Source organism: Drosophila santomea, chromosome 2L, assembly GCF_016746245.2.
Source record: "Drosophila santomea strain STO CAGO 1482 chromosome 2L, Prin_Dsan_1.1, whole genome shotgun sequence".
In the NCBI taxonomy this organism is placed as follows: Eukaryota; Metazoa; Arthropoda; class Insecta; order Diptera; family Drosophilidae; genus Drosophila; species Drosophila santomea.
Window position 1 is genome coordinate 18,162,866 of NC_053016.2, and position 26,330 is coordinate 18,189,195.

At 42.9% G+C, this 26,330-nt stretch overlaps 4 protein-coding genes across 5 annotated transcripts; 2 read left to right on the plus strand and 2 right to left on the minus strand.

Moving 5' to 3' along the window:
* Positions 1–101: 101 nt before the first annotated feature.
* Positions 102–12,947, minus strand: LOC120449290 (putative phosphatidate phosphatase). Of its 2 annotated transcripts, none has more exons than XM_039631680.2 (7): positions 12,724–12,946; positions 8,688–9,140; positions 3,858–4,009; positions 3,271–3,489; positions 2,203–2,382; positions 1,947–2,123; positions 102–709 (listed from the first exon to the last, which is right to left on the minus strand). In XM_039631680.2, exons 2-7 carry the CDS (start codon positions 8,953–8,955, stop codon positions 596–598), a joined length of 1,110 nt encoding a protein of 369 aa, XP_039487614.1. In that variant the 5' UTR covers positions 8,956–9,140; positions 12,724–12,946; the 3' UTR covers positions 102–595. The 2 variants fall into 2 exon arrangements, with proteins under 2 accessions (XP_039487614.1, XP_039487622.1); XM_039631688.2 differs by lacking the exon at positions 102–709 and adding an exon at positions 1,498–1,647 and having other exon boundaries at positions 12,724–12,947.
* Positions 12,948–13,920: 973 nt separating this feature from the next.
* LOC120449305 (putative phosphatidate phosphatase) lies at positions 13,921–17,516 on the plus strand. The gene is made up of 6 exons (XM_039631700.2): positions 13,921–14,953; positions 16,319–16,470; positions 16,532–16,756; positions 16,819–16,998; positions 17,058–17,234; positions 17,295–17,516. The coding sequence occupies exons 1-6, from the start codon at positions 14,638–14,640 to the stop codon at positions 17,310–17,312; spliced, it is 1,068 nt and encodes a 355-aa protein (XP_039487634.1). The 5' UTR covers positions 13,921–14,637; the 3' UTR covers positions 17,313–17,516.
* A 4,167-nt stretch (positions 17,517–21,683) lies between these two features.
* Positions 21,684–23,973, minus strand: LOC120457693 (ERC protein 2). The gene is made up of 4 exons (XM_039645192.1): positions 23,512–23,973; positions 23,153–23,455; positions 22,323–22,545; positions 21,684–22,247 (listed from the first exon to the last, which is right to left on the minus strand). Exons 1-4 carry the CDS (start codon positions 23,805–23,807, stop codon positions 22,089–22,091), a joined length of 981 nt encoding a protein of 326 aa, XP_039501126.1. The 5' UTR covers positions 23,808–23,973; the 3' UTR covers positions 21,684–22,088.
* Positions 23,974–24,108: 135 nt separating this feature from the next.
* LOC120457704 (protein preli-like) lies at positions 24,109–26,119 on the plus strand. Its single transcript, XM_039645203.1, has 3 exons — positions 24,109–24,469; positions 24,548–24,924; positions 25,265–26,119. Exons 2-3 carry the CDS (start codon positions 24,610–24,612, stop codon positions 25,658–25,660), a joined length of 711 nt encoding a protein of 236 aa, XP_039501137.1. The 5' UTR covers positions 24,109–24,469; positions 24,548–24,609; the 3' UTR covers positions 25,661–26,119.
* The last annotated feature ends 211 nt before the right edge of the window (positions 26,120–26,330 follow it).

The window sequence follows — 26,330 nt, forward strand, 5'->3', positions numbered from 1 at the left end:
TTTTTTTACAAAATCCCCCTTGGTTTTAGTTCGTTTAAACTTACATTTGCTTTCAAAATCTCGATATCCGGCTTTCTCTTAAATAAAAAAACCATATCCAATGATTTCAAAATTCTATTATATTTTCATACAAATATTCAGCGAAAAAAGGCAAACTCTCGCCAAGCATTATAAATTAAAATATTACAAGAATCTTAGAACTATCTAAATTATTTTTACGTTTCCGAAGCCTAAAATTAGCTTACATAATACTTATTGCTTCCATTTATTTTTGCGCTGCTCTGTTTTGAAGGTCACTTGTTTTGTGGAAATTGTTGCGTTAGTTTAAAATATTTAGTATAGTACAAATGCTGGCATCATACACATACATATCTCTCAATTGCTCTAGTTTAAATATTCAGAAGGCACTTAAGTGCACTTGCAGCTAACACATTCATACACACTCAGCTCTTAAAATGCCAGTACAGGAATAAATTAATTAGGATTACGCAAAGCTAGGCTTCACTGTCCCGATAATGAAATCCATAAGAATGTCGAGGCAATGGTTCGACTACAACTCGTGGAACTTGTAATTGCTATTTTGCACTTCTGCGGGTTAGTTTGAAGTAATCGTAATTCCCTGGGCTGGCAATGCATTCATGTCTTGCACTGTACGCGCCAAGTAGGGCTTCGTGTTTTGCTTTTGAAACAAGTCGGATACATAATTGGCCTGCAAATAGGAAAATACGTTGTTAAATCGTTAATGAACTGCTATATGAAATTTTAAAACAAGTTAAAAAAATATAACTATAAGTTTCAATCAAAGTTTCTAAATTCTGTTTTTTTTTTTTTAATATACTTGTAACGAAGTAAGAAACAAAGAGAACGCTTTGCTCGTGTGCGTCGAATATCACACACCCGTTGCTAAGCAAAGGAAACAATGAAACAAATAAATCAAAACTTTTAAGAAAAGTTAAAATGGGAGTGGCAACCTTTTGAAGCAAACTAGTATACCCATTTACTCTGTTCGAATATATAGGAAATGGGTCAGTTGGTACGAAATCGTAGTGATGGTCTTATGGCTTTTAATAACGATTGATGCATATCGTCCTATATAATTGTCATTGGATAAGCACTTCCACATGCCAAGTATCATTCGATCCCAATGCCACACTTGAAACATTAAACAGCGGCTCCTAAAAGTATGCGTCGGTGTATCCGTACCCCCTTCATATCTATTTAATTGAATCGCCTTGGAATATGATGAGCGTTCCCCTTAGGATGTCCCCTGCCCCAAGTGAAGCGTGAAATTACAACTGGACAGCTGCATGGCCAGCTGGGTGGAAGAGTCAACTCGACCTGGAAACAAGACTTCGTGCTGCGGATGGCATTGATTGGCACCACACGCGACGCACAGACACCGCGGCTAGGTGTTGAGTTCTGCCAGTTTGGAGAGCGTATCCCGCAGTTCAATTAAGGCTAATGGCCACCACCAGGTTAGTAATGAATAGTCGGGAATGCAGAATTTGTGATGCTTTAATTGCTAATCCTCTTTACAATGCCGTAAGCTGATTCTGCCTCTGTCCCTGTGCTCCTCCCTTACTTGGCCTTGCTTTTGGCGGGCCAAACTGTTTGAAAGTTGAACCAACTCATGGGCAAACCGTAGCTCTAAAAAGATGAGGGAAGTGTTGCATGTGAATTTCTAACAAGTTATGCTGAATTGAACCTTAATCAAGGCTTGGGGTGGGGTGATTGCATGCATGAACCTTATATTACATAAATAATTCTTTTGATGAATACGAATTAATTCGTATGTTTCAAATATGCCTGATTTAATATTTCGTATTGTTTTTTAAGAAGGTTCAATGTAGTGATTGAAACGAGTAAGTTCAGAGTTGAGAAATATTTAAACGGGTTACTAAAGACTTGCAAGTAGAAGAGGGACTTTTAATCCGGGCTTGACTTACCACAACCAAGGCGCATATGGAGCCAATGAGCGATCCTGCCAGCACATCGGACCAGTGGTGTTTGTAGTCCGACACGCGGCTCAGGGCGGTGTACCAGGCCACCATGATGAACAGGAACTGGAGAAGGTGACGCAGCAGCTTGGAGCCCCGCCAGGTCATGCGAGCCTGCAGGTACAGCTGCAAATGGAGGCAATGGAAGCATGGAAGAATGGATAACAATGAGGCTCGGATCGTGTGACTATGACATTGAACTTACCGCCAGATAGACCATGGCGAAGAAGGTGAAGCTGGAGTGGCCGCTGGGGAAGGAGAGGCGCATCTCTTTGAGCATGCGCGCCGACGATCCAACTCCCTTGCATGTGAACTCCTGGATGTATTTCCCCGCATTGATGGCATCGGCGCAGGTGGTGCCGTCGGGCATCTGGGGCTGGCACACCTGTGGGCGGCAGGAAAGGAGGCATTGGTGGTATGAGCCAGACGATGACTTGGAGTTAAGCTGCTTAGGGCTTATTTGTGGAGCTGGGATCCACTGGAATCTCCGCCACACATGTGCCGCAAATTAGAGAAGTTGCTGCTGGAAATGAGGCAACAGCTGCAGTTACATTGCACTCTCTGCCCGGTTGCCGCACTTCACTAAACAATAGGGCGGCTCTGTGCTGCGGCTCCCCTTCTAAAGAGATCCCCATGGCAATCCCTGTAGCAATCCCTATTCCGGCTCCCCAAATGAAGCGCACGATAACCAGCTAACAAGCCACTTGCCGCCGCAAATACTTATGAAACTGTCTGACATCCAGTCAAAATATCATAAATAAACAATCCAACTGCTCTGGGCAATTGGGGGTTCATTGAAATCAGAAATACCCTGACAAACTGTAAGTAAACAATCATTTTTCTTTGCCTGCAATGAGAAGGGATCTTTTCTTGACTTTAAATCAAGGGTCATTATATACGTTCTTTACTATATATATGTGTGTTTCAGTTAGTACACCTAACAGCTATAAGCTGCGCTCATTGCTACCTTTTCGTAAACTATTCCCTTATGACAGTGTATTCAACTACGGCATTCAGACACACTGCCACCAGTCCCCTTTTAGCCAAATACTATTAATATCCAATCCCCACATCGTGTGAGTTTTTGACATTGTCGCCGAGTTGCCTGCACAAGTTCGTCTCCTACTTCGACTTTGGATTTGTCTTCGTTGTCGCTGTCAGTGTCGCCTGTCCTGCTGCACATGTTGCAGATTAAAATTAATTGGCAATGTCAGAACGGGGATACCGCTGTGAAGTTGCCAGCCACGGACACGCAGATATGCACTGCACTTACCGCTATGAAATGGGGACGCAGTCGGCCGATGGAGTACTTGGCAATATCCGTGGTCAACTGGCTGAGCACAGCGCCGAATGCATAGATGCCGACCTTCTTGTAGCACTCGATCATCCAGTCGGGCAGTTCGTAGTTCATGAAGACATACCTCCGACTGCTGGAATTGCCATTATCCTGCTTGGCCTTGTTCTGTGAAATGATCACCTCCACGATGAGTATCTGCGGGATAGGAGAGGAGGGAGAGAGGAATGGGAGTGAGTTCCTCGAGTTAGCAGCTCGTTAAACCCTTTTTCTCTGGAAGTGAAGTTCTTGTTCATCATCAGGGCGCACATGCAAATATTTATGGCACCCGAGACGGGCCGAATCTCTATTCTAGGCCCATTAGGGCCAGACACATGTTGCTCTAGTTTTAATTGCCGACATGTGGACAGTGGGGCATGCATGTGGTATCTTGCATCATAGCTCCATAGTGCCGACAACTGAACTTGAGGCGATTGCGCAATCTTCGCTCAAGTATCCGACAGCTGCTTGACACGATTTCGGGCTGTCCATCAAGCAACCAACCACCCACCCACCCACTCACTTACCACGCCGACTGGTATCACAGCTCCGATGAAGTATAGCATCCAATTCCGGACCGTGGAATCGTGGAACGGGTGCTTCAGCGACTCGTCATCGCAGAAGAAGCCCCGCTTGTACGGCTCGCCCAGCAGGAAGAACAGCAGTATGGGAAAGCCGGCTGAAGGCAAAAAATTAGAAATAGAAATTATAAACACGCTCATCTATCAATGTATATTCCCCCCTCATCTTAGTGGGTCATCGGGCCCTAAGTGCTGCGCCACTATCTTCTGGGGGAATACGACAGGGACCCTATTGACTTATGATATGTCTAAGCCGGCGATAAGATTTCCCGTGACAAGCGAACGTGTGCGGGGTCTCAATTGGGGATCATAAAGTAATTCCGCCCAGGGAAATCTGTCAGCGACTTCTAGGCCTGTCTAATTACAAATTCGCTGCCATTAATAATAGCCTATACTCGTGCGAGTTGTGAAGCGTACTTGCTGATGGATTGCCTGTCCGCCCGGCTTCTTTATTTGCTTGGCTGTACGCCGGGCATTTATCTATTGGATAATTAAAACTGCATTAGCCCTGGCTCCAACGCTCCAGTTTGCCTAATCGCCTTTCTGCAATGAGCCACACTACCTGCAGGCGGAAAAGAGAACTCTGGATGTCGCTGAACTGGCCCAAGCCAGCGAGGCGTAGAAAATTGGGAGAGTTCTGCGTTCTGAAGTGCTCATTAGGCTAGAATACTGTTCATATGCGGATGGAGTATGGATGGAGTGTGGATGGAGTCATGGAAGTGAAGTGCATTGCCAGCACTCGATGGCGACTTGTGTGTCGCTTAATTGCATTTTTTGCCAGGGTGAATAGGGTGATCGCTGAGGTTCCACAAAGGTGGGTGACACAATGCCGGGACCCCTGACCCTAGTCTTTCCTTTCTTCGGCCTGCAGCTGCATCAGGTCCCAAAATCTAGATCAGTGGCATTGTCTGGATATGTTTAACGATCGCCGACTGCTTCTGATGTTGCTGGGAAAGTTGCAGAGATGGAATTCTTACAGAGATTAGCGTCATATTACAAACAGCAAGTGGCCCATTGTTGGCCCTAGGAGTCCTCTCTTTTTCTCCGGCTCCAGATGCCTAATCCTCTGCCAGCCACCAGCCACGGTAGCACTAAAATGTTTTTATGACTCTGCGGCATGGAAAACGAAAGTGTCTAGTCTTTGGAGATAGATTTACCCTGATATACATAGACATACATAAGCAAGGGATTAACTAGTTCGAAGTTCGAACTTCACGGTGAAAAAGGAATTATTGAAAAGGGAAAATTGTGTTAACTGGCAGACACAAAAAACGAATCAATTGTGTTGATGTTTTGTGCGTGTTTCTGTGTTATTATGAGGGTGACATAAGCCATTTAGGAATAATCATACCGGAGCTGTACCCTTAGCGGAAATGTCTAATTTAAGTATTTCGAGGGGGGACTGCATTCAACCGAATTGTAACGCACCTATGCCGCACTTTCATGGCAAACAAAACACTGTCCATTTGGTGTCAAGTTCATTTCAATAATAAAGACGCCGCCTGCTGCAGAGCTACAGTGTAATTGAACCAACAGCGAAGAGGGCAACATAAACAAATTGTTTGTTAAACAAAGAGGTAAACGCGCCCACTTCAGCCCGCTCGACAATCAGATTTCTTCAGAAGATCACTTTACGCCGCCGCTTTCCTCTACGATTTACACAGCTCAAAAGCCACCGGCCTACGCTGAAGATGCATCTTTGTATCTTTCAGATGCTGCGAGAGCCGCTCGCCGTCCTTTCAAGTTACCAAATGTTTGCTTTTAGCACGTTATCTCTGTATCCCAGTATCTATTTGCCGAGTTGCACGAAAGGAAAGTCTACTCAAATCTGACCTCAAATACGGGGCAGCATCTAATTAAAAGCGTCTGACTTGCACTTGCCGCATTAATTAGACATGACGGAAGTCAAATTAAAGCCAATTAGTGCCGAGATGAGCTAAAAGACAACTTCGCCATCCGCACAGATTAAGGAAGACTGAACTTTAACCTCTCCAATTGTAGAGGTTTGATCGACGAAGGACAAAGACGCAGTCCGTTAAAAAACGAGAATTATTGATTTGGGATTTGGCAATTTCATGGCTGCCAAGAAATGGAAAATTATTACCAGGAATCTGCCCCAGCCAGGTCACCCGCATCTAGATTTCCGAAACAGAAAAGGTGTCACACAGGTAAAGATTTCGATTCCCAATCCGATTCGAACCTTTCGCCGCCTGACAGGTCATGAGTCATGAGCTGCTGGCAATTAAATGTTCATTGCTTTTGTCCCAGGAATTGTAGCGCAAAAAACACATGGAAAATTAACATCCATCTTGGCAGGCCATGCATCTTCTTTTCCATCTGTATCTATTGTGGCCACATATTTGTATCTGTATCTGTATCTGTATTCTGGTTTTGGTCTATGTTTGCAGTTGGGTGGGGAAGGTAAACAACAACAATGAGCCTACAATTGCCTCATGCCCAAAATGCATTGCATAAATATTGTTCTTTCTACTTAGTTTTGGTCAAACTGAATGGGAGAATTTCTTTCCCCAAAGCAAACACGCGCACGCAATCACGCTCGATAAATTATTGAAGTGCAGCAGTGGAGGGGAAATATCTGGGAGAAAATATCCGACCCCCGATATGCATTTCTGTGTATATTTTATGGGTTTAATGACTCCACCTCAAGGAGAAAGGTGAAAGAATCGGAGAACGGAGAGGAACTCGGTGCCGCAGCTCGTTCGCATTCAATTAACGTCAAACGGGGTTTCAGTTTGAAGTTGGGGTTTCTCCGGAGCTCGAAGAATTTGTTTGGTTTGGTTAAGTGCCACCGTCACTCTCGTCAGCCCCTTGGCCCAAAAGCACTTTATCAGCGCTTGCCAAGCGTCAGAAGAAATTTACACCCGAAAATTAGTCGTCGACAGACGAGCGGCCATCAGATGCATCCGATAGATAGACGCGGCCTGGCAAACTAATCTCGAACCACTAAAAACAAGCATTTCAAATGGATTCTTTGATTTTCCATTCCGATGCAGATGCAAGACATTTGTAGCAGATTTAACTAATTGGAATTCATTCGGAAAACAGATCGATACTTTGTCCCAGTTTTTTAATATATTCACAGAACTCCCACGGGGACAGTCCTCCCCATATTTTGTTGACAAATCGATGGAAACTTTTCGGCTGTGGGAACTGGCAATGTGCGCACGGCACGAGTTTTAGATTAGTATATGTCTTTTCCTGGGAGTTTACTATACACTCTTATCTTCAACAAATGGCTATCTAATATTTTTTAATTTTGGCATCTGATTAAAAAAAGGGTTTTTTGGCGAATGATTCATGTGAGATTTATTTGGGTTTTCTGCGTGGATCTCAAAGCCGCTTAAGGTGAGTCAACTAAAATGCGAAAGCTGGCTACCTGGCTAAGATAATGTGTCATCCATTTATGCTCAGGTAGTCCAAAGATCCCGTTGGATCCGATCCCTGAGCAAATGGCACCAATTCTACGTCAAGAATGCAGTCGTAAATTCGGTGCGAGGTCTTTGGCTGATTGGCATGTCTGAATGCTCAACTACTTTTGGTGGCGACCCATTTCAGTGGCTCAAATATGGCGGTTCAAGATTGCCTTTCCTGTAGTGCCAATTGCAAAAATCTACAAAATGCCACTGGTACAATAAGGCGGTGCTCCATGAGTCAGCCAGGTAAGCTAATCAGCAAAGCTAAATAAAATGAACATTCTCAGGTAAACCGGTTCCACTACAATGCACGTCATAGACTGGATTCCGTAAGTTGTTTTTGGTGGGAGAAACGCACCTAATTGATTGTCAAATCAAACAAAGCTTGCCTATGCAAGTACATTTATAAAACAAAAACAATAGCTAAAGGACTTCTTGGGGAAGGTCGAAAAGTTTGAATCCTACGAGACACTGTGTTCAACAATATTGGTATTTCGTAATTTTAGTGGTGCTCTCTCAGATAATGGTTTCTTAACATTTTAGTAGCGGTGAGGCAAAACGCTGATAAAGAGCTATGGGAAAGCGGAAAGTGCTGGCTGCGAAAATTGAGCAACTCCCCCAATCGAATGCAACAGTCAGCCCGTGCAGGTTGTCCACCTTTACCTGACACAATTTAACTGTCTCCGCTTTTGTTTGCACAGCAAATGAAAATAAAGGTAAGGTGGGCAGGAAACTGAAAACGGGTACACCGAGAAAAATGTGTTATTTCTCAAAAGGCCTTAAAAATTATAGCATTAAATCCATTATAATATATATATGTAGATATAATATAATAATATAATAAATATATATAATATATATATTATTATTATTAATATTTGATTATATTGATAAGGTAATTTGGATTTTTCAACGTTTTTTTTTTTGCTGTGCATTTATAAATAGCTCATGATAACAAATTGTAAAGAAAACACATTTTAATTTCAAACCTGAAAAAGGCGTTAATAGGCTTGAGTCAGATAAGTTTAAGTTTAGTTCCTGCAAATCTATTAGTTCTGCCTATTCAAAACAAAAACAGATTCTCTTAACAGTGTAAAGAGCGCGAGCAAGAGAGCGAGAGAGCAACAAAGCTTCTGCAATTACATAAATCCAGGGTGGAGTGAGCGAGTGGGAAGCACACAAATAAAATAATAAACATTGCGACAGAAAATAAACACCGCGTGTAAATTAAACACATAGCTCGATGCGATCGAAATTTCGCATTGCGTTTGGAGGTGAACGGGTGTAGTTGCCAAGTTAGTGTAGTTTACTTGGGCATTGGAATACTCGACATTGTACTTACCGCAGAGCAAGATTAAAACATCCAAGCCCACGCGGCAGAGGATTCTTTTGTTGGTATCCATGGTGGCCGTTCGTTGTTGTCGCTCGCTGTCGCTATTTCTGTCCTGCTCCTGCAGACGCACTTGGACCGAGTCACCGTAGTTATTGTTGTTGCTGCTGTGGTCGCTATTAACCGATGTTTGGTTACTTTGGGCCACGTTATGATCTGGTGTTTGATTATCCGGCCGCCGCAGCGGTGTTGTCTCGCTCGCCGACGTTTCGTTACTCATTATTATTTTCACGTTCACGGTTAGCGTTTTGTGGGTGCCGTTGCAAAAGCTCCAAGCTCAAAAAAGCTTTCGCGCTCTCACCTTCTTGGCTTTCTCTTTAAGTTGCTGTGCTTGGCAGTGAACTTAAGCTTAAAAGCGAGAATCTGGATCCGAATCTGGTTTTACGTCATGGCCTCTCCTCAGTTCTATGGAATCAGGGAGGGGAGAGGAGATAAATTAATAAATGAAATTGTTGAATAATGCTTGGGTGAGTAAGACGAGGAATCCCTGCCGATAAAGACAGACAGTGGTTGTGACGTGTTTTCCTCCCGCCCTGCCCCTTTCCCCTTTCAGAAAGATGCGTCTTTTAATGTTGATGACTGATTGAGGAATCCCATGATTTATTAGCACTCAAGTGGCTGTGTGGAGACGCCTCTCAAACGGGTCAAGTGACGTCGCTTCAAATGAACAATAAACTTTTCATTTATACCCTTGAATGGCATTTAAATGGATACTGACGGTACAGTCGAACTCCCCTATCTTAAACGTCATAGCAAAACAATCTAGAATATCCCAAGTTAAAGTCATCATACAAATATTAATGATGATTACTTTGTTGTTTTTCCAAAAATCTTATTTTTTTGGTTTTAAGTGTATTCAAATTTTTGGAGTTAGAACATTTTTCATTAAAAACTTTTAAGTTTCATAGCAGAATAATAGAATTTTGAAATAAATTGATAGATAAGACTCCATGGGCATATAGGAGAATAGAAAATAGTGGGTGTACAAATGTTTATTTAACATATTAACAAGACTTACATATGTATATCGAGGTTCCCCTGTGCATCTAATAGCCCTAACCCTGCATAAATTCCTTTTTTCCCGTTGCCCATCTACAGCCAGTTGAATTTCTATAATTTTGTGCAATTAACTTGGCCATGAACGGGGCGTTATAATGAACGAGTATGGGCCTTCCTGCAGAACAGCTCGAGGCCCAGAGCAACAAGGCCTTAATTTGACAAAGGCACAACCGCGAAGTGGCAAACGTCAGTCAGTACTTTAGCCATTTTGCCAACTAGAGACCGAGTTAAAGGAGCAAGGAGCTTGTACAGCGGAAAACAAGGAAAACAAGGAGGGATTGCAGTTGTCAGCTTCGATTATGGCCAGGCCAAGGCAACCGGGCCAATGCATCCGATCAGGCAACGACTATTTATAGATAGCGAGCGATCCTCAACTCCTCCGTTCCAATTTTATGCCTGCACCGGGGGTCTGTGGTCTCTAGAGATTCAGAATAGGATATAGACTCTCCTGATGTATGTTCTTTGCCACCTTTCCCGCATTTCTGCCCTCGATCCCCGTTCTTAGCAAATGACAAAACAGCAGGCAACATCTTAATTAAAAAGTAAAAAAGAGACCAGCGCAATGCCGCGATATTATCGAACGCGGATTGGGATTGAAGAGCGTGCTTCCACGCACTCGAGATTGCTTGCTTTGAGATTATTTTTAATTGTCAGCTCGGCTCCCGGAAATAAAAATGCCATTAATCGAGCCAAGAATAGCCTGCTCATTACAGGGGCCTCGAACATGTTGACCCATTATTGGACGATTAATCTTGCGTTTATATCTGCAGATCTCGGCATTATCTTATCGCAAGCATTCTACAAGCAGTGCGATAAAATAGTAAGTAGATGGCTGGCGCTGATACCATTGGCAGTTGGGTAAGCGCTTCCGATTGGGAAATAGTTTTAGTTTAGTCATAAATACGATTTCGACATACCATGGCAACGTGTGATTAACTTCGATAAATTGACTAAGGTAAACATTTTGAGTTTCTTCCAAACTAGACTAAGCTAAAGAGATATACATATATTATATGTACTATTCGTTTTCTACATTTTAAAGTACTTCCCAATAATTAATGATACACAGTGAAATGACTTGAAATACAAAAATGAATCATAGTCCAAGTGATCTAAGGGCTTTATATACAAACAATTAAACCATCTTAGAGTCGTCATGTGAGCTAACACCACAAACCCATTATTTTGAAATTTAAATTTGAACCCATCAGTTTGTCATGTCGCAGGACTTGTCGGCTTAACCCTGTAATTATAGGGTAATTATAAAATCATGATATTCCGAGGCAGCTGAAGCCCCCCTCCCCAAATCCTCCTCCTCATCATTTTTATTTCAGATCCGAACGATTAACTTTTGTCGGGCAACGACCACAAGCTGAGCAGCCCTCCCTTTAGTCCAATCGAATGACATTTTGGGAATATCTCAACGCGAATTAAGGTCATACGAGATGGAAAATAAATTGAAATTCGAAAAATATGCATATCGCCAAACGAAATGCTTTACAATTTACATAAACAACAGGCGCCAGGCCGCATCATTAAAATCCAACAAGTGCACGCGAATCTCGTGGTCTGAAAATGGAATGTACGGGTTCTGTTCAAACACGGAGAACATTATTTCGTACTACTTCGAGGTATGGAGTTCGATTTCAAGGGGACCACCTTGCAGACAACTTGTCGACGCGAAGGAAGCAAATCTACACCTGCAACAGTGTCCGTGGTCTCAGGTTCAACCAACCCATCGGTTGCACTTGTAAATGCTTGTTTATTTGCTGTGCTAACGATTATTATTGAATGCATTTCCACTCTGGCTGAGATCAGCAGAAGTTGGTCAACATTTTACACGCGCTTGACAACGAAATCCAATACGAGTTGGCAGAAACGGTTGGCAAACCAAAATCCCAAAGGGGTTGTACCGAAGGTAAGTAAACTTACCAATTGCGTGAATATTAAATAAATAAAAAAACATTACATGTATTTATTAAATATAAACAAGATAAGGTATAAGAATAGTTCAACGTTTTCAAAATCAAGTGTATCAGTAATTGTTGAGTAAAAAGTTTATGGCTTGAATCTAAATTTGGCATTGTTTTCAAGTTATAGAGCTTTTTCACATGCATATATCCTCAAGTCGTAAGAAATATTTGTTTTCTGACCAAGTGCAGCAATTCGCACTATAAACATTTACAAATTGCCCAAAAAAGTGTGCAAAATTAAACGCCGAAAGCACTCAGAATTCTCTGAACAATAGTTGGGACTTGATTGATCGACCTATAGTAGCTATAGTACGTAAAGTATTTAATTCGGCAAAAGTGTAAGACCGAGCGCCTCGGAAAAACATTTTGTGGGAGCTAGCCACTTGGCCAGATGCCAGAATGCTGGGATGGGATTGAAATGGCGGAAAACTCTCGCCGATAATGGCAATATCGGATGTGGGGGATCGAAACCAATAAGGCCCAATAAGCATGAAAGGCCAAATGCTGTTTCCCGATGATTCCCCCTCATCGAAAAGCGCGGGCTTTTGCGTGTTATTGATTGATAAGCTATCGGTGAGTTGGTTCCGCGAACTCCATGGTTTGATTTTACGAATAAGTATAAGTTGCCTTTTTGGCACTACAATAGCAACGACGACAACAACCTTGACCATCGAGGAACAGAACTCAGTTGGGGGAGGGAATATCGATTTTAAGCCAAACAAAATATGCCCACACGATTTCCTTTTCCACCTGCATAATTTATGAATTTTCCCACATACGTACATTCGTTCGCTGGTTTTTCGCAATTTGTTTATGTGACCATCAATTTGTGAGGCTCCACAGACACTTTGTGTTTGCCGGCCAAGCAAATCGATAAAATTGGCCAAGATATATCCACATCCATTAGCTCACTCGCTTTAGTACAAATAAACACTTCCTTTGTTTAATTAATTTACCTTTACCGAGCAGCAGCGTTGCGAAAGTTTTTCAGGCAAGCCTTGACTGCTCCGTCATCGTTTTAGCCTTCTTTCTGTTGCGCAAAAGTATGCTTTTCCGATTCGATTCGATCCGATCCGCTCAGTATCAACGGATAAGGGTTATATATACACCGGACTCCGTACTAGCACTTTGTTTTGGTCGAATGGACGAGCGACACAGAGCATTTGAACCGAACGCGTCCGCTGGAAAAAGGCGACTGTGGAGATAAGATAGCCGTGGCTTGTGTGTCGACGCAAAAGAGCGAAAATTTGTGCGGAGCGAGAGCTCTTACTCTCTCTGGAAATATTTAAAAGAGCACTTCAGTGATAAGGAAATAGGAGCTTAGAACAACAGCAGTGTGCCAGTCTATCACTGTAAAAAGTCTGCAAAAATTTATAAATATTATATATAAATATAAATAAAAGTAATAGTGCTTTTTGAAGACTTTGCAAAACTATATGTAGTAATCTAAAACATTGCCTATATTTTGGCGCATATTCATGTTATTAGAAATTAATTGCAAGCTAAAAGCTACGTGTTGTATTTCCCTATATTTATTACTAGCTCAAGTTACCACATAATAAAAACATGATACCAAAAATCGAATACATAGGATAGAAGCCAGAGAAGAGGTTTTCAATTATTGCGCTAACATTATACCTTTTAGTGGCCAAAATGAATAGCTTTAAAACAACACGAAATATTTGGGTTGAATGCATTGCACCACGTTTATCCCTAGTGATAATTTACTGTTAGATAAAATAATTCTATACGCACATTAATTTACTAAATACTAAATGCTTTTCGGGTGTTCTGATATGAATTTAATTTTAAAAAATAATTTTAATTTTTACAAATAATTTAAAGGATCCAAGCCCTAATATAATGAAAAAAATACAAATTTAAACATAAAAAAACTTTTAAGAGTAAAAATTACGATTACTTTTCCGTACAATGTATAATTTCTTCCAAGAAACTCAAAATTAAATGTAAACTAGTATTTAAATGTATTCTAAGGATAACTGATCAGCGCTGTACCATTAACATTCCAGTATTTAACTTCCAGCTCAGTTATCCAGAGGGAGAGAGCGCAAGAGAGAGTTGGTGTGGAAAGCGGGAGAGAGCACAGCTGTTTGCGTTCATTTCGTATCTGGATATTTGTATTTGTGCAGCGCTGCGCTTACTTCTTCGTTCGTCGTCGAACGGTGCGGACGGTTGATCGTCGTCGGGCTAGGCAGCAGTTTTCCTTCGCTTTTTTTCGTCTACCGTTTACGTAGCGGCGCTGCGCATGCGAAACAAATAGGAAAGTAGAACCAAGTGCGAAAAGAACTAGACCAAGAACGAAAATACCTTCGATGTGACAAAACGAATGCAAACAGCCATAAAGTGCAGCGGGAAAATGCAGCCCAAATAAGTGCACAGATTTTTAGCTCGCATTATTTACCTTTGTGCGTCGCCAGCAGTATTTAGTATTTTAGCAGCATTTCGACTCGGACTTAGTCGATCGCTATCACGATCGCTCATCGCTTATCGTTGCACAATAGCGTTTCGTTCGCGTTCACCTTTGCGTTTACCTTACCCAATTTCGTGCCTACCGCCCACGAAACGCCGACGTCGTGGCTTCTTACATCAGTATCGATTTGTGGGCTCTATTTACATACCTGCAACCTTATCACCGTGCCGCGCAAGAGGGCGCGCCCATTAGCACATTCTGAAGAGGAAAGCACTCCCGAGGATTATCCAAATATTCGTTTGTGTGTTCCCGTCTTCAACTACGATTGTCTCCAACTGGCGATAAGATGACCACCGGAGTGGCGTCCAGGACCAATAGTTCCATACATTGAAGCCAGGCTCGATCAGATTAGAAGCCAGGAAGACCCCTCCTAGCCACCATGAGCACCCTGCGACCGGTCAGCGTTTGCGATACCACGCCGCTCCAGAGATTCGAGAGCCAGAGCAGCAGCGGCGAAGAGCCTTCTTCTCCGACGGCTTCCAGCATCATAGCCGCCGCAGCCGCCGCCGCCGCAAGCCAAACCCCCAACCACAACAACAACAATGTGAAACTGGACCTGCAGCTACCCACGTTCGTTGGGAGCTCCCGTAGCCAGGGCACACTGTACGCGGTACCCAGCAGCAACAAGCTACCGCTCCGCGGTCCCCGACAAATTTTCGGAAGGATTCTCATGGACCTCTGTTTGCTCAGCTGCGGTGAGTAACGCTTTGAAGCAAATATGTATATGCAACATTATCCAAAAACTAGTGAGGAATACAAGTGAATCACATCGGCTTGTAAAGCGGAAGTTACGCATAGAGAACTAAGGATGAAACAGCCACTTTTATATATACTGTTTTCATTATTATTATATTTATTAGACGTCTTTTGTACTTATTAAAAACAAATATGCATTCGTATGCTTCAACAAAAAACTGCAGAGTATTTACAATCATCTTTAGCTTACCTCATAAAGAAACTTGTTTACCAAAGCAGACAAACACATTAAAAATAAATAAACAAGAAAACCTATAATATCAACACCCTCTGCTTAAGTTACCTTTTTTAAGTTAGACAAATTACACAAAGTAATTTCTTTGAACGCATAAAAAAGTAACAAAATAGCTCTCTATAAAGTTAGGTTGAAACATTGAAAGTTAAGAAAGTTTTGGAATTATTCAGACTTCTCGACGAAATGCTGTATCATTTCAGAACTTAAATCAAAACAATCGAATTGTACTTGAAATGTTCCCATTTCCCTGGCACTCAACCCTTGAGAATAGCTGTTCTAATCGTAATCATAATGAATCAAAATACTACAAATCTTCAAATATAGTTCGTGAAGCTCTTGCTCCTGCAACTGAATATTTGGGGAAAAGTACTATCTCTTTCCCCGACGGCCTTTCACACGTTTTATGGCCTGTTATCATGTGGCAGCAATTGATCTCCTGCACTTGCCAGTCATAAACCTATTCCACATCAGAATACATCACCCAGATAGGGTTCAGCTATCTGTGCAACAAAGCCCCCGACAATATCATCATGCAGAACTATATGTATGTATAGATGAACCGTAGGTAGGCTAGCGCCTCTTCCCGCCTTGTTTTCAAACAAAACGAAAAACATTTCCAAATTGCCCCAAAATGTTTCCAACTGTGTGATGTACTGGGTTCTTTGTTGCTTTCTGCGGTGCGTTTCAATGTTTCAATAGTGAACAGGCACTTCTCACCCGAGCGAACCCCAAAAGAGATACTACACAAAAATATATTTATTCGCGCATCATCGAGTTCGGACTGATTTATTTTATTCAATTTGTGGCAAGTTCTTTTTGTGAGGGGAGCATTTTTCATTTGATTGTGCTGAACTCATTTCCCCGCCATCAACGTGGTTGTTATCGTTGTGTTTATACTGGTCCAATTAAGGCTGGATCAGCAGACCTTGTCCATAAGTGAATTGGACACCACATCTGTGCTGGGCCACCCAAATAGCCCCACTCGGGTTGCAAAAGATAGAAATGTATAGATGGCATGAAGGATAAATCTTTGAGATAGTTTTGTTTTTATATATTCCTGTCCTTTCAGTTGGTCTACCTATGCTAGGATTTTCGCTTTGGGGAGAAGCCGGCAACCGAGGATTCTTCTGCAATGATTCCTCCCTGAAGCATCCGTACAGAGACTCCACCATGCCCAGTTGGATTCTCTACTTCATGTGTGGCGCCCTACCTCTTTCTGTGGTAGGTTGGTCCCTATCTTAACTTAACTACCTTATATGACTAACCGGCTCACCCTTTGTAGATGCTTGTGGTGGAGTTCTTTAGGGGCCAGGACAGGCGATTGCACAGTCCCTTTCAGAAGAACACGATGGGCAGTGGCTATCAGCTCTGCCACTTGGAGTTGCCCACTTGGCTGGTGGAGTGCTACCACAGGATGGGAATCTTTATCTTCGGTCTGGGCGTAGAGCAGCTGTCCACCAATATCGCAAAGTATTCCATTGGAAGATTGCGACCTCACTTCTACACAGTAAGCCACAGAACTAATATATTATCCTTGAAAGTGTTTGATTTGCATCACTATGTGCGCAGCTCTGTCAGCCCGTCATGAAAGATGGCACCACTTGCAGTGATCCCATAAACGCTGCTCGTTATATCGAGGAGTTCACCTGTGCGGCGGTAGATATAACTTCGAAGCAGCTGAAGGACATGCGCCTGTCCTTTCCCAGTGGACATGCAAGTTTCGCCTGCTACTCCATGCTCTACTTGGTGGTGAGTTTGAGTCAATCCAAGGCAGGGACAATAGGTAAATCGATTAATATCTCTTTCAGATTTATCTACATCGTAGAATGCACTGGAAGCAGATGAGAATGCTGTGCCACCTGCTGCAGTTCCTGCTGCTCATGTTCGCCTGGTATACGGCTCTTACCAGGGTTTCCGACTACAAGCACCACTGGTCCGATGTCTTGGCAGGATCTGGCATCGGACTCACCTACGCAGTTGTTGTGGTGTGTTCTACATTCCCTATGTCCTTGAAGACTCCTTATACTAATATGTTTCCTTCGCAGACGTCGACTATGTGGTAGGCTGGATCCTTGACTTTTTGGGGGTTCCAAACCCCTCAACCCACTGTGTGGAGCTGCTTTCGCTTTAAGATGTCTTATGCTGCATTTGCCGCATTTTCAGTTTTATCATTGTTTTAATTTGACCATGTCTGCATAGGAGTACCTATTTATCTATGTGTGAAGGATTTTACTTAATAAACTTCAGTTCTATGTGTTTAACCATTACACTACTTTAATTTTTATTTGGATGTTAATATGTGGAGAGTGTTTCTCAATGCCCTTATCTTTAGACACAAATCCATGGCATTCCAAGTCACAACTTTTACACCAACTGCATGCATTATTATTCACAGGAGGACACACCCCGCCAAATCAAGTTTGGTTGCAAATGTTGAAATCAGCAACTTTACAGATTAATTGGTCTATCGTACCAATACAAATCAATTTATATGATCAGCGTAAGAAATTGCAAAATTAGTGAGCAAAACAAGCAATTTAAATCAAATTACTCTAGGAAGTGTCCTTGACAGCCGAGATTAATAACCCCAAACTATTGGCAACCGGCTTTGGATTTGCAACCAGCTAGCCATTTGAATTTGGAGGGGACTTGGCCAGATATCGAAACCTGTCTTATGGACACGGGCCATGTCGGGAGATCACTGATCTATGGCTAATTAGCCAATGGCGCAAAGTCAGCGGGCCAATTTGTGATTTTTAATTAGTCTGTGGCACCTTGCCCCCCTCACCCCCTACTCTACCCCCTCATCCAGACTCGCACTCCAGATCAATTTGCATTTGATTTGCATATTGAACGAATTTATTGCCCTGGCCACTCAGCAAGATGAGCAGGAATCGTAAGTGACCAGGAGCCACTGGAAGACGCATCACTCAATCAGGCGGAGCGACAGCCAAGTGCCACTCACTCACTGCGTCTGCGGTGCTGTTATTACTGTACAGTGAACACCATTCCGGCTATCAGCACTCAGGCCACTCGGACGTCCCCAAAAGATTGATGTGGCCGTAAAAGATCGAAAGGCAAACAAGACATCGCCATTCGGCAGAGTGGATCGTACCGAAACTTCGATGCAAGTCTCCTCAACAATTAACACAATTTTTTATTTCGCTTTTATCGCGTAATTGCATTCCTCTTCAGCCGATTCCCAATTCCCCAATTCCCCCAATTTTCAATTGCCCGCATCTGCTGTCAATTTCAGTTTTTTCTGATTCCGATGTGGGGATAGATTCTGTCAATGGCTTCAAGTTTATGTCGAAACCTCTATGGGAATAGATATTCAGAAGAAAGCAGATGCACAAAAACCAAACCGGTCATCAGAGCAAAAAGGGGATGGGTCATAGTCTCTGCCTATGACAAAGGCCAGCGGGTTGGCAATTTTCGACAGTCGGGACTTTAATGGAAATTGGCCAGCAAATTTCAGGCGCGAAATCCATTTCAAGGCATGAAAATTGCAACAATAGCGTGGAACAAAAAGGTAAATCGACCCTTTTTACGAGGGGAAAGAGGGGTTTTTTTATAGAAGAATTATGGCGTGTACCACAGTTTGCTACCCTGTACACCTGCACTTTGGTGGAGTTTCGTTGCAACAATACTCTAAGTCGTATGTATTTCCTATGACACACATTACAAACAAGGCTCCTTTATTGCCAATTTACAAAATAATCATGATACCTTATATTTACAAATAAAATTTTGGTGATTCATGCGATGTGCCATAAAAAAAGTTAAAAAAAGGTAGTTCACACGTTAACCTGATAGCCAGCATTGACAATTGCGATCGATTAGAGTTGTTCTTAGAACTAAGACTTCGTAATGAGGCCAAGCTGGCTTAACTTTGTTTTGATTTAGATGTTCTATTTTAACGGTTTTGTTTATATGTATGTACAACAGGGATGAGCAACAATAAGGTAACAACAGGTTCGATTCATCGTTGCATTTATCCCACTTGTTCTAGGTGCAACATTATTTTCCGCGTCGCTGGCGGGCAGAGGCCACAATTCATGTCTGGAACCTAGGCGTTAAATTCGCCCGGCACGTACAGCACGATAGGGATAAAGGAGGCGGGGCAGGAGGGCAGGAGGCCTGTGGAGCCGCAGGACGTGGGCAGGCGTGGGCATTTCAATCAGTGCTTGACCGCAGCCTTTTGTCCCGGTTTCCCATGGGTACGTGCAACATGTGGAACCGCACAATGGGAGGGCCAAGCAACCTGGATCGGAACATGGAACCCGACATGTCCTGCTCGCCCACATAGCCAATTGTTTGCCAACTTGCCGTCCTGCGTTTTCCCTTTTCCTGTTGTGGCCTGCTCCTGGAGGCGTTGGCAATTAGCGTTGGCTCTAAACGCTTATTAATGAGTTCGAGTCGAGCTTCGGGGCCTCGAGGCGGAATCTATAAATCTTGGAGATGCCCGGATAAAACTGGAGTTAAGTTCAGCCAGGAGGCGTTGCGGAAGGCATCAGATTTATGCGGATATTAGAAAATACTCGTTACCTGGGCAACTCCTCCCTATTATTTCCTGCTCCGATGCCTGTTAACTAATGTTGCCGCATTGTTCTTGAGATATTTCCATTTGAATGCATTTTGCCCCGGTGCATTTGGCAAACGTTGTCACGATTGTAAGTGTCACATAAATAACCCAGACTGAGCCACCCCTTTCGCAGCTAATGACATGCCGTGAGGAATCCCAGCAGGAAAATTCAGCCATTCTACCAGGCTATGGCAATTCTGAGCCGACTTTGACACCTCTCTTTGAAAATGCGCCGCCCGGCCTTTCCAGGTTCCAGGTTCCACGTTTCCTCCGGTTCACTTGGTTCTCAGGCTTGGCTGGAGCTCAAGTTGAAGTTGGAACTGCGTGATGCATGGGATCGTGTTGTGCATCTGGACAGGCTGTCCGGGGGGACGCAGGGTGGCTACCTACCTATGCATTGAAAACAGTGGGATATATGTATGCTAGTCCCATCAATAGTTATGCTTCTCAAGTGGCTATATCTGTCTTAGAAATGATGACCTAATCACGTGGGTATGGGCAGATACTTGTTTTGAGTATAATTCATTCGTTTGTTGTGAATACAAACTCGTTTATTATATTAATCATTTGTATTATATTATATCTGAAAGAACACAACAAACAGTTCAAACAGAACGTGATTGGAACGACTTATTCCAAATTTTCAAAATATCAAGAGAGCGCACTAGAGTCGAGGTGGAGTTCATCGACTATCCCATACCTATTGCTCAGCTTGTAGTATGGTAGTATTTCCCTCCGTCTAACATACTTTTCAGCGAATCCTGTATACCCTTCTCTATCTTCGTAAAGCTTAGAACCATACTGTACCCAAATTGTTGCCTAAATATATATTTGAAATAATAATGGTATCTTTTAATTATCAAGTTAATATCATGTGATATTAAGATATAGGCTTTACGAAACCATCAATCACGCGATGGCATGTTTTAAATTTGTATAACTCCTGATACTCATGTACCAATAGAGTGCCATAAATCAAGCCCAAACCTTTATTAATCCATTTTCCCCAGTGCATCCTACAAAGTACTTCACATAGTTGTTTGGACAGTAAACATGAGTCTGGCTTATTATAAATAAACAAGCCATGTATGCCAGGAGTGGATGAGCACAGATTACCCCGATGGGCCTAATCCCACTGAAATTGCTTATCGACTGCGGACAAACGAATGGGCGCTCATCAGCCAAATGAGCCGTTGTTGGCCATTTGGCCAAGTACATCGCAATGGAAATTGCAGTGGCAATTTGCTAGTCGCTTCCCGCCAAATCTCTGCCCCCACTCTTTTTAATTGAATAAACACAGCGGTTAGTGTGTTTACATATTGAGTGCATCAGCAGCAGTTGCAACATGCTGCGTGCAACGTTCAACGTGCAACGTGCCACAATTGCAGCTGCTGCCGGCGACATGGCCACCGATCAACTCTAATTAGCGGCAACCAGTTGAGGAGACAAGCGCTGCGATCGGCGGAAGCAGTCAATTATAAATACCCATGGAACCGGAGGAGGACGGGGTGGGGTCCAAGTCTAAATGGTTCCAAGTCCTGTCCAAGTGTCAGAAATATTGTCAAAGGCGCTGCTCGAGCCACACTTACAAGCTTTATCGTGCGTACAGTCCAGCTTCCATAGCTCACAATTCTAATTCCTTACCATCCTGACCTGAAAAATCCTGTAAGCTATAATTTTGACTGCATTAAGCTTTTTTTGGATTCGTCAAAACTATATTTTTATGTAAAAATTGGCTTAGTTAAGATTTTAGCTTGTTTATTGAGAGTATATTTTATGTTATGTTGTAAACACCAAATTGACTGAAAGTAATCAATTTTTACGAAAATGGGTGGGTGAAAATGCAATCAGTAGCTTAATTTAAATGTATTTTTAAAAAGGTCGCCAAATTGCCAATAAATCCAAAATACAATTTTGTCATTAACTTAGGAAGGTTTATTAATGTAGTGCTTATAGACTTTGTGTTTCAGATCTTTGGTGGTGCACTAAAATAGCTTGACTGTACTGGCATTTCGCATTTGCATATTGGCCCGCTGGTGGTTGGTGGCTGGTAAGCTTCCATGGTGACGTTGATGGTGGGCATTATCACTGGTTTTATGCCGCCCGTGCGTGATACGCTTTTCCTTATCGCTGCTGATTTATCGCCTGATTTATCGGCGTTAATATAATTGCCATATGGTATCCAAATATGAGGCGTGACATGGGAGTGCGTGCCCACCGATCGATGGCGATGACGAAGTGTCCACCACTTGTACTAGCGGACTTCCTTGCCGTATGGCTGCTTCTGCTGCTGGTCGAGCACACACCCAGTGCCCAGGTATTTCCGATCCCGCATCCGATCCTCTTCCCTGCGAGCGGCACGCTCCGCAGCCGTATGCGTCATGTACTGCTGGTGCCAATCGCGATTGTGGGTCTGGAGCAAAACAAAGGATTTGGGTTGGGATTGGATTTCTCTTAAGAAAAGTCAGTTAAGTGCAGTAAGCCTCACCCTGGCGCAACGCTTCTCCACGAGCTCCTCGTAAATCTGACGGTCTTCGAGGATGTTGTAGCCCACATCCTCTCGGATATTGGCCTGTGATTGCGTGGCGCTGATGGTGAGATTCTGTTTGATCTGATCCTGCAAGTCAGTAAGTTGCTGGCGCCGTTTATCTCTCAGCTTCTTGATATCTTGTTGTTTCCTAAGCACATCCATTTCTGCAGCTACTTCCAGGCTACAAAACACGGATGGGTACATCATGAGATTAATACTTGTGTTATCTTTTTATATTTAAAGAGGTTAAAGATAGAGTGGTTAAAGACGTGAAATTGCAAAACCAGAAGTCTAGATTGGTTGGGTCCAAAAAGTGTTGATATTCCAGCTTATTAAAATCTATCACCTTTTGCTGGCAGCTTTCGTAAGCAGCGTTTAAAAGTAATTTGAAAGTCGTACGTTGTACGGGGTACCAAGTAAAAAGTACCGGCTATGCATGTATAAGATGTAAGATCATGTCGAATGTAAAGTCATTATTTGATTTCAGGCTTTGTATAATAAAGGTGAGATTGTCACAAGTATGTGACGTTAAAAAGGGTATACAAGATTCGTTAAAAAGTATCTAACAAGTAGATTAAAGCGTTTCCGCCGCAATGAAGGCTGGGATCTCGGGAACTATAAAAGCTTGAAAGTTAAGAGTAAGAATGCATTTCTGCCTCGCACCCGACCATAGCGAACTCTCTGTTTTCGATTGAAGACACATTTAAAAGATATTTAAACTATAGGATTTACAAAGATATTAAAACTCTGCGTATGTAAACTAAATCTCTAAGCTACCGGGTACTCACGCCTGGGAACATTCCCGCTGGTCCGCCAACACCTCCTTGGCGAACTGGGTCTTCTGCTCCCGGTCACTGTCCAAGTTGTGGGCTTGGCACCTATTCTCAATCAAGTTCCGCAGCTTCAGCTCCTGCTGCTCCTGCTGGGCCTTACTTTCATCCAATCTCTGCCAGACCCGCTGCCAAAGAATCTCAACACAAGCCTGGCGGCGTTTGAGGGCCTTTTTCTCTTCGATTTGATGGAGTTGCGCTTGTTTGGACTCCAACAGGATCTCCTTAGTTAGCATGTGACGATGAGCCTCGGAGTTTTCACTGCAAGTAGACTGATTTTTTATCGGGAAGGCTTTGAAGTCCTGCAGAAAACCTACATCTCCCTTTGCTGTGTCTTAACTTTGACCAGCTCCATTTCGGCCTCCTCTCGCTTCAGCCGCTCCATTTCGATCCACTCGTGTCGCTTTCGATCCGCTTCATCCGCTCGCTCCTGGAGCATCTCTGCAATCTGCTCATCCGCCTCCAAAGCCTCCTTCTGGAGGAGGAGACTGAGGCTCCAACGGCGGTTGTCCACATCCGCGTGCCAGTCGCGCATCTTTCGCGCCACCTGGAAACCTATTTGGGATTTCAGATTGCGCCTATCGGTCCGTGTGAGAAATTCCACAACATCCATTTTTAAGCTGCTTTATTGGAATTGTACTTAATGATGGAACTTTTTCATTGTTTTCTGGTATCTAAGCACTGCAAAATAATTCCCATGACAACTATTTTTTATTATTAAAATTATTCATTCTTAAGTAACAAACATTGTTTTGCAAAAAATGCTTATCACCATCATAGTGAGTCAATTTTTATTTTTTAAAATTCAAATTAAATATTTCGTTTAAAGTTGCTATGACCCAATTGATATACTAGTTAATTACAAAAGTGCACCATGTGGTATTATTATCACGCGCACCATCTGGCAACACTGCGACCAGATGTTTCCGGATGGCCTTTGAACAGGCTTAAATTGGAGTGGAATTGGCAACAAACCCTTGGAAGGCAAGCAATGAAACCGTGGACAGCAAGGAGAAGGGGGCACTGAAGGTCGAGGCAACGCAGGAACCGAGGGATATCGCCAGCATATTGCCAGAAGTCGGAGGTAGCGAACCCGAAGCACCCTGTGCCGGAGTTTGTGACGCAGTTACACAACAAAATTCTTAGTAGGCGCCCAAAGTTGGGGCTACAACAAGCTGCTAGCTGAATCAACGTGTGCCAGCAAATTGGTGCCACTCACACTGCACTCTGGAGCTCTAGAGGCGTAAGACCACGCTCTTCGACCCCCTCGCGAAGGTACGTCCATCGATTTGGCGATCTATATTTAGCCGTAAACATGCGATTGCAATTGATGATTATCGGTTCACTTTTCAGCTCAGGGACACGGCGGCTTTCACTTTCGCACTTATCAGCGAGTTCATTGGTCCACCTTCAACATGGTCGTGGCGGCATCCACCTGCCGGACGGAGACGGTCTTCGATTACAGCTGGATGAACGTGGTGGTCGCCTACTGGAACCGCTACCCAAATCCCTCCAGCACCCACGTCCTCACCGAGGATACCATTCAGAGGGAGGTGCGCGATGGCAAGCTCTTCTCGCGCCGACTCCTCTCCAAAACGAATCCCGTGCCCAAGTGGGGAGCCCGCTTCTACAATAATGTGCCGGTCAAGATTGTTGAAGACTCCGTGCTGGACCCGGTCAAAAAGACATTTACCACATTCACTAGGAACCTGGGCATGACCAAGATAATGGCAAGTGATCGCATACCTACTAGGATTGATTGAAATAGTTCACATTTTCATTTGTGAATTAGCATATTTACCAAAATATCTAGAAAATTTAGCTACTTGCTGTTGGTCATGACCAAAATACCGGCACATCTTGAAAACCTGAGTTACCTAACAGATCAATGGTCAATGCTGTGGCCTTTTTTGTTATAATTAACCTAAAAAACGCATCTTGGGCGTCGGAATTTGGTGAAGATTGTTCGATTCGTTTTTTTGCAACTTTTTTTTTAGTGAATTTATATGTTTTAATTTACTAAATCTTCTTAAGTTTAATTCAATCTTAATAAGTTATTCTTTTTTTCAGAAAGTCGATGAAATCGTCGTCTACAGCGAGCAGAAGGACGGCAGTACAGTGGCAGTGCGAAGAGCCTACATCAGCTCGCAGGTGTTCGGATTCTCGCGGGCCATTCGAGCCTTCGGCATCGAACGGTTTAAGGCCAACGGCAACAAGGCCTCCAATGGATTCAACTACGTGCTGCGGCGCATGTTTCCGGACAGCTTGGTGGGTGGAGGACATCACCAGCACGCGGTGACGACGACTTCCTCAGCCGGAGAACTTCCAGTAACGACCACCACCGTATCCACCTCAACCGGCAATCACAACAACCCAGGAACGCTAAAGAGCGCCGCGAAAGTGGGCTACGAGTTCTTCAAGAGTCACGCCTCCAAGATTGCGCAACTGTTTTCTGTCAAGAACTGAGTGACGTCTAACTTGAATTTTTGGAATAGATGTCGAATGAGACCGAGGATTCTAATGCTTTCGGCTCAGGAGTTAAAGATTTTGCGGTTTTGGCCAGGACGGAATTAGAATGAGGGGCGGAGTCGTCTCGGCGGCTGTTTTAAAACGTATATTCCAAAGCAAGTCCACTACATACTTTGCTGCATTTCATTCCGTGTGTGCGCGAGTCAACCGGCTGATCTAAATGGAGACACTACTTGCTGAACACATTTCCTGCATCCTACAAAATTTAATTATTTATCATTAGTTATTTGCATTACATTATTATGTACCATTCTGTTAGGTCAAAAGGAAACGAAAAGCCGTGTGTCAAAATTGGTATTGCTATGTAATCTGTTGTATATTTTTATCAAAAAATAAGAAACAAACACTTGTAATTCTTAAAAGTGTAATTAATAAAATAAACTTAGTTTGTTAGAAGTTAACAGAGTTTTATTTTTGGTCTCGTCATAATTGAATAAAGAACCAGTTTCTTTGAGATATTTATTCAGAAAGGTCAAACCACTTGTATTAAAAAAAAGTTATATTAGTTTTTGACTGTTTTACATTTGCTTGAAAATTTCCGTAGCACTTTATTTGATTTGTTCTTGTTTTTAGAGACATTTTTATATTTTTAAAACTGTTTTGTTAT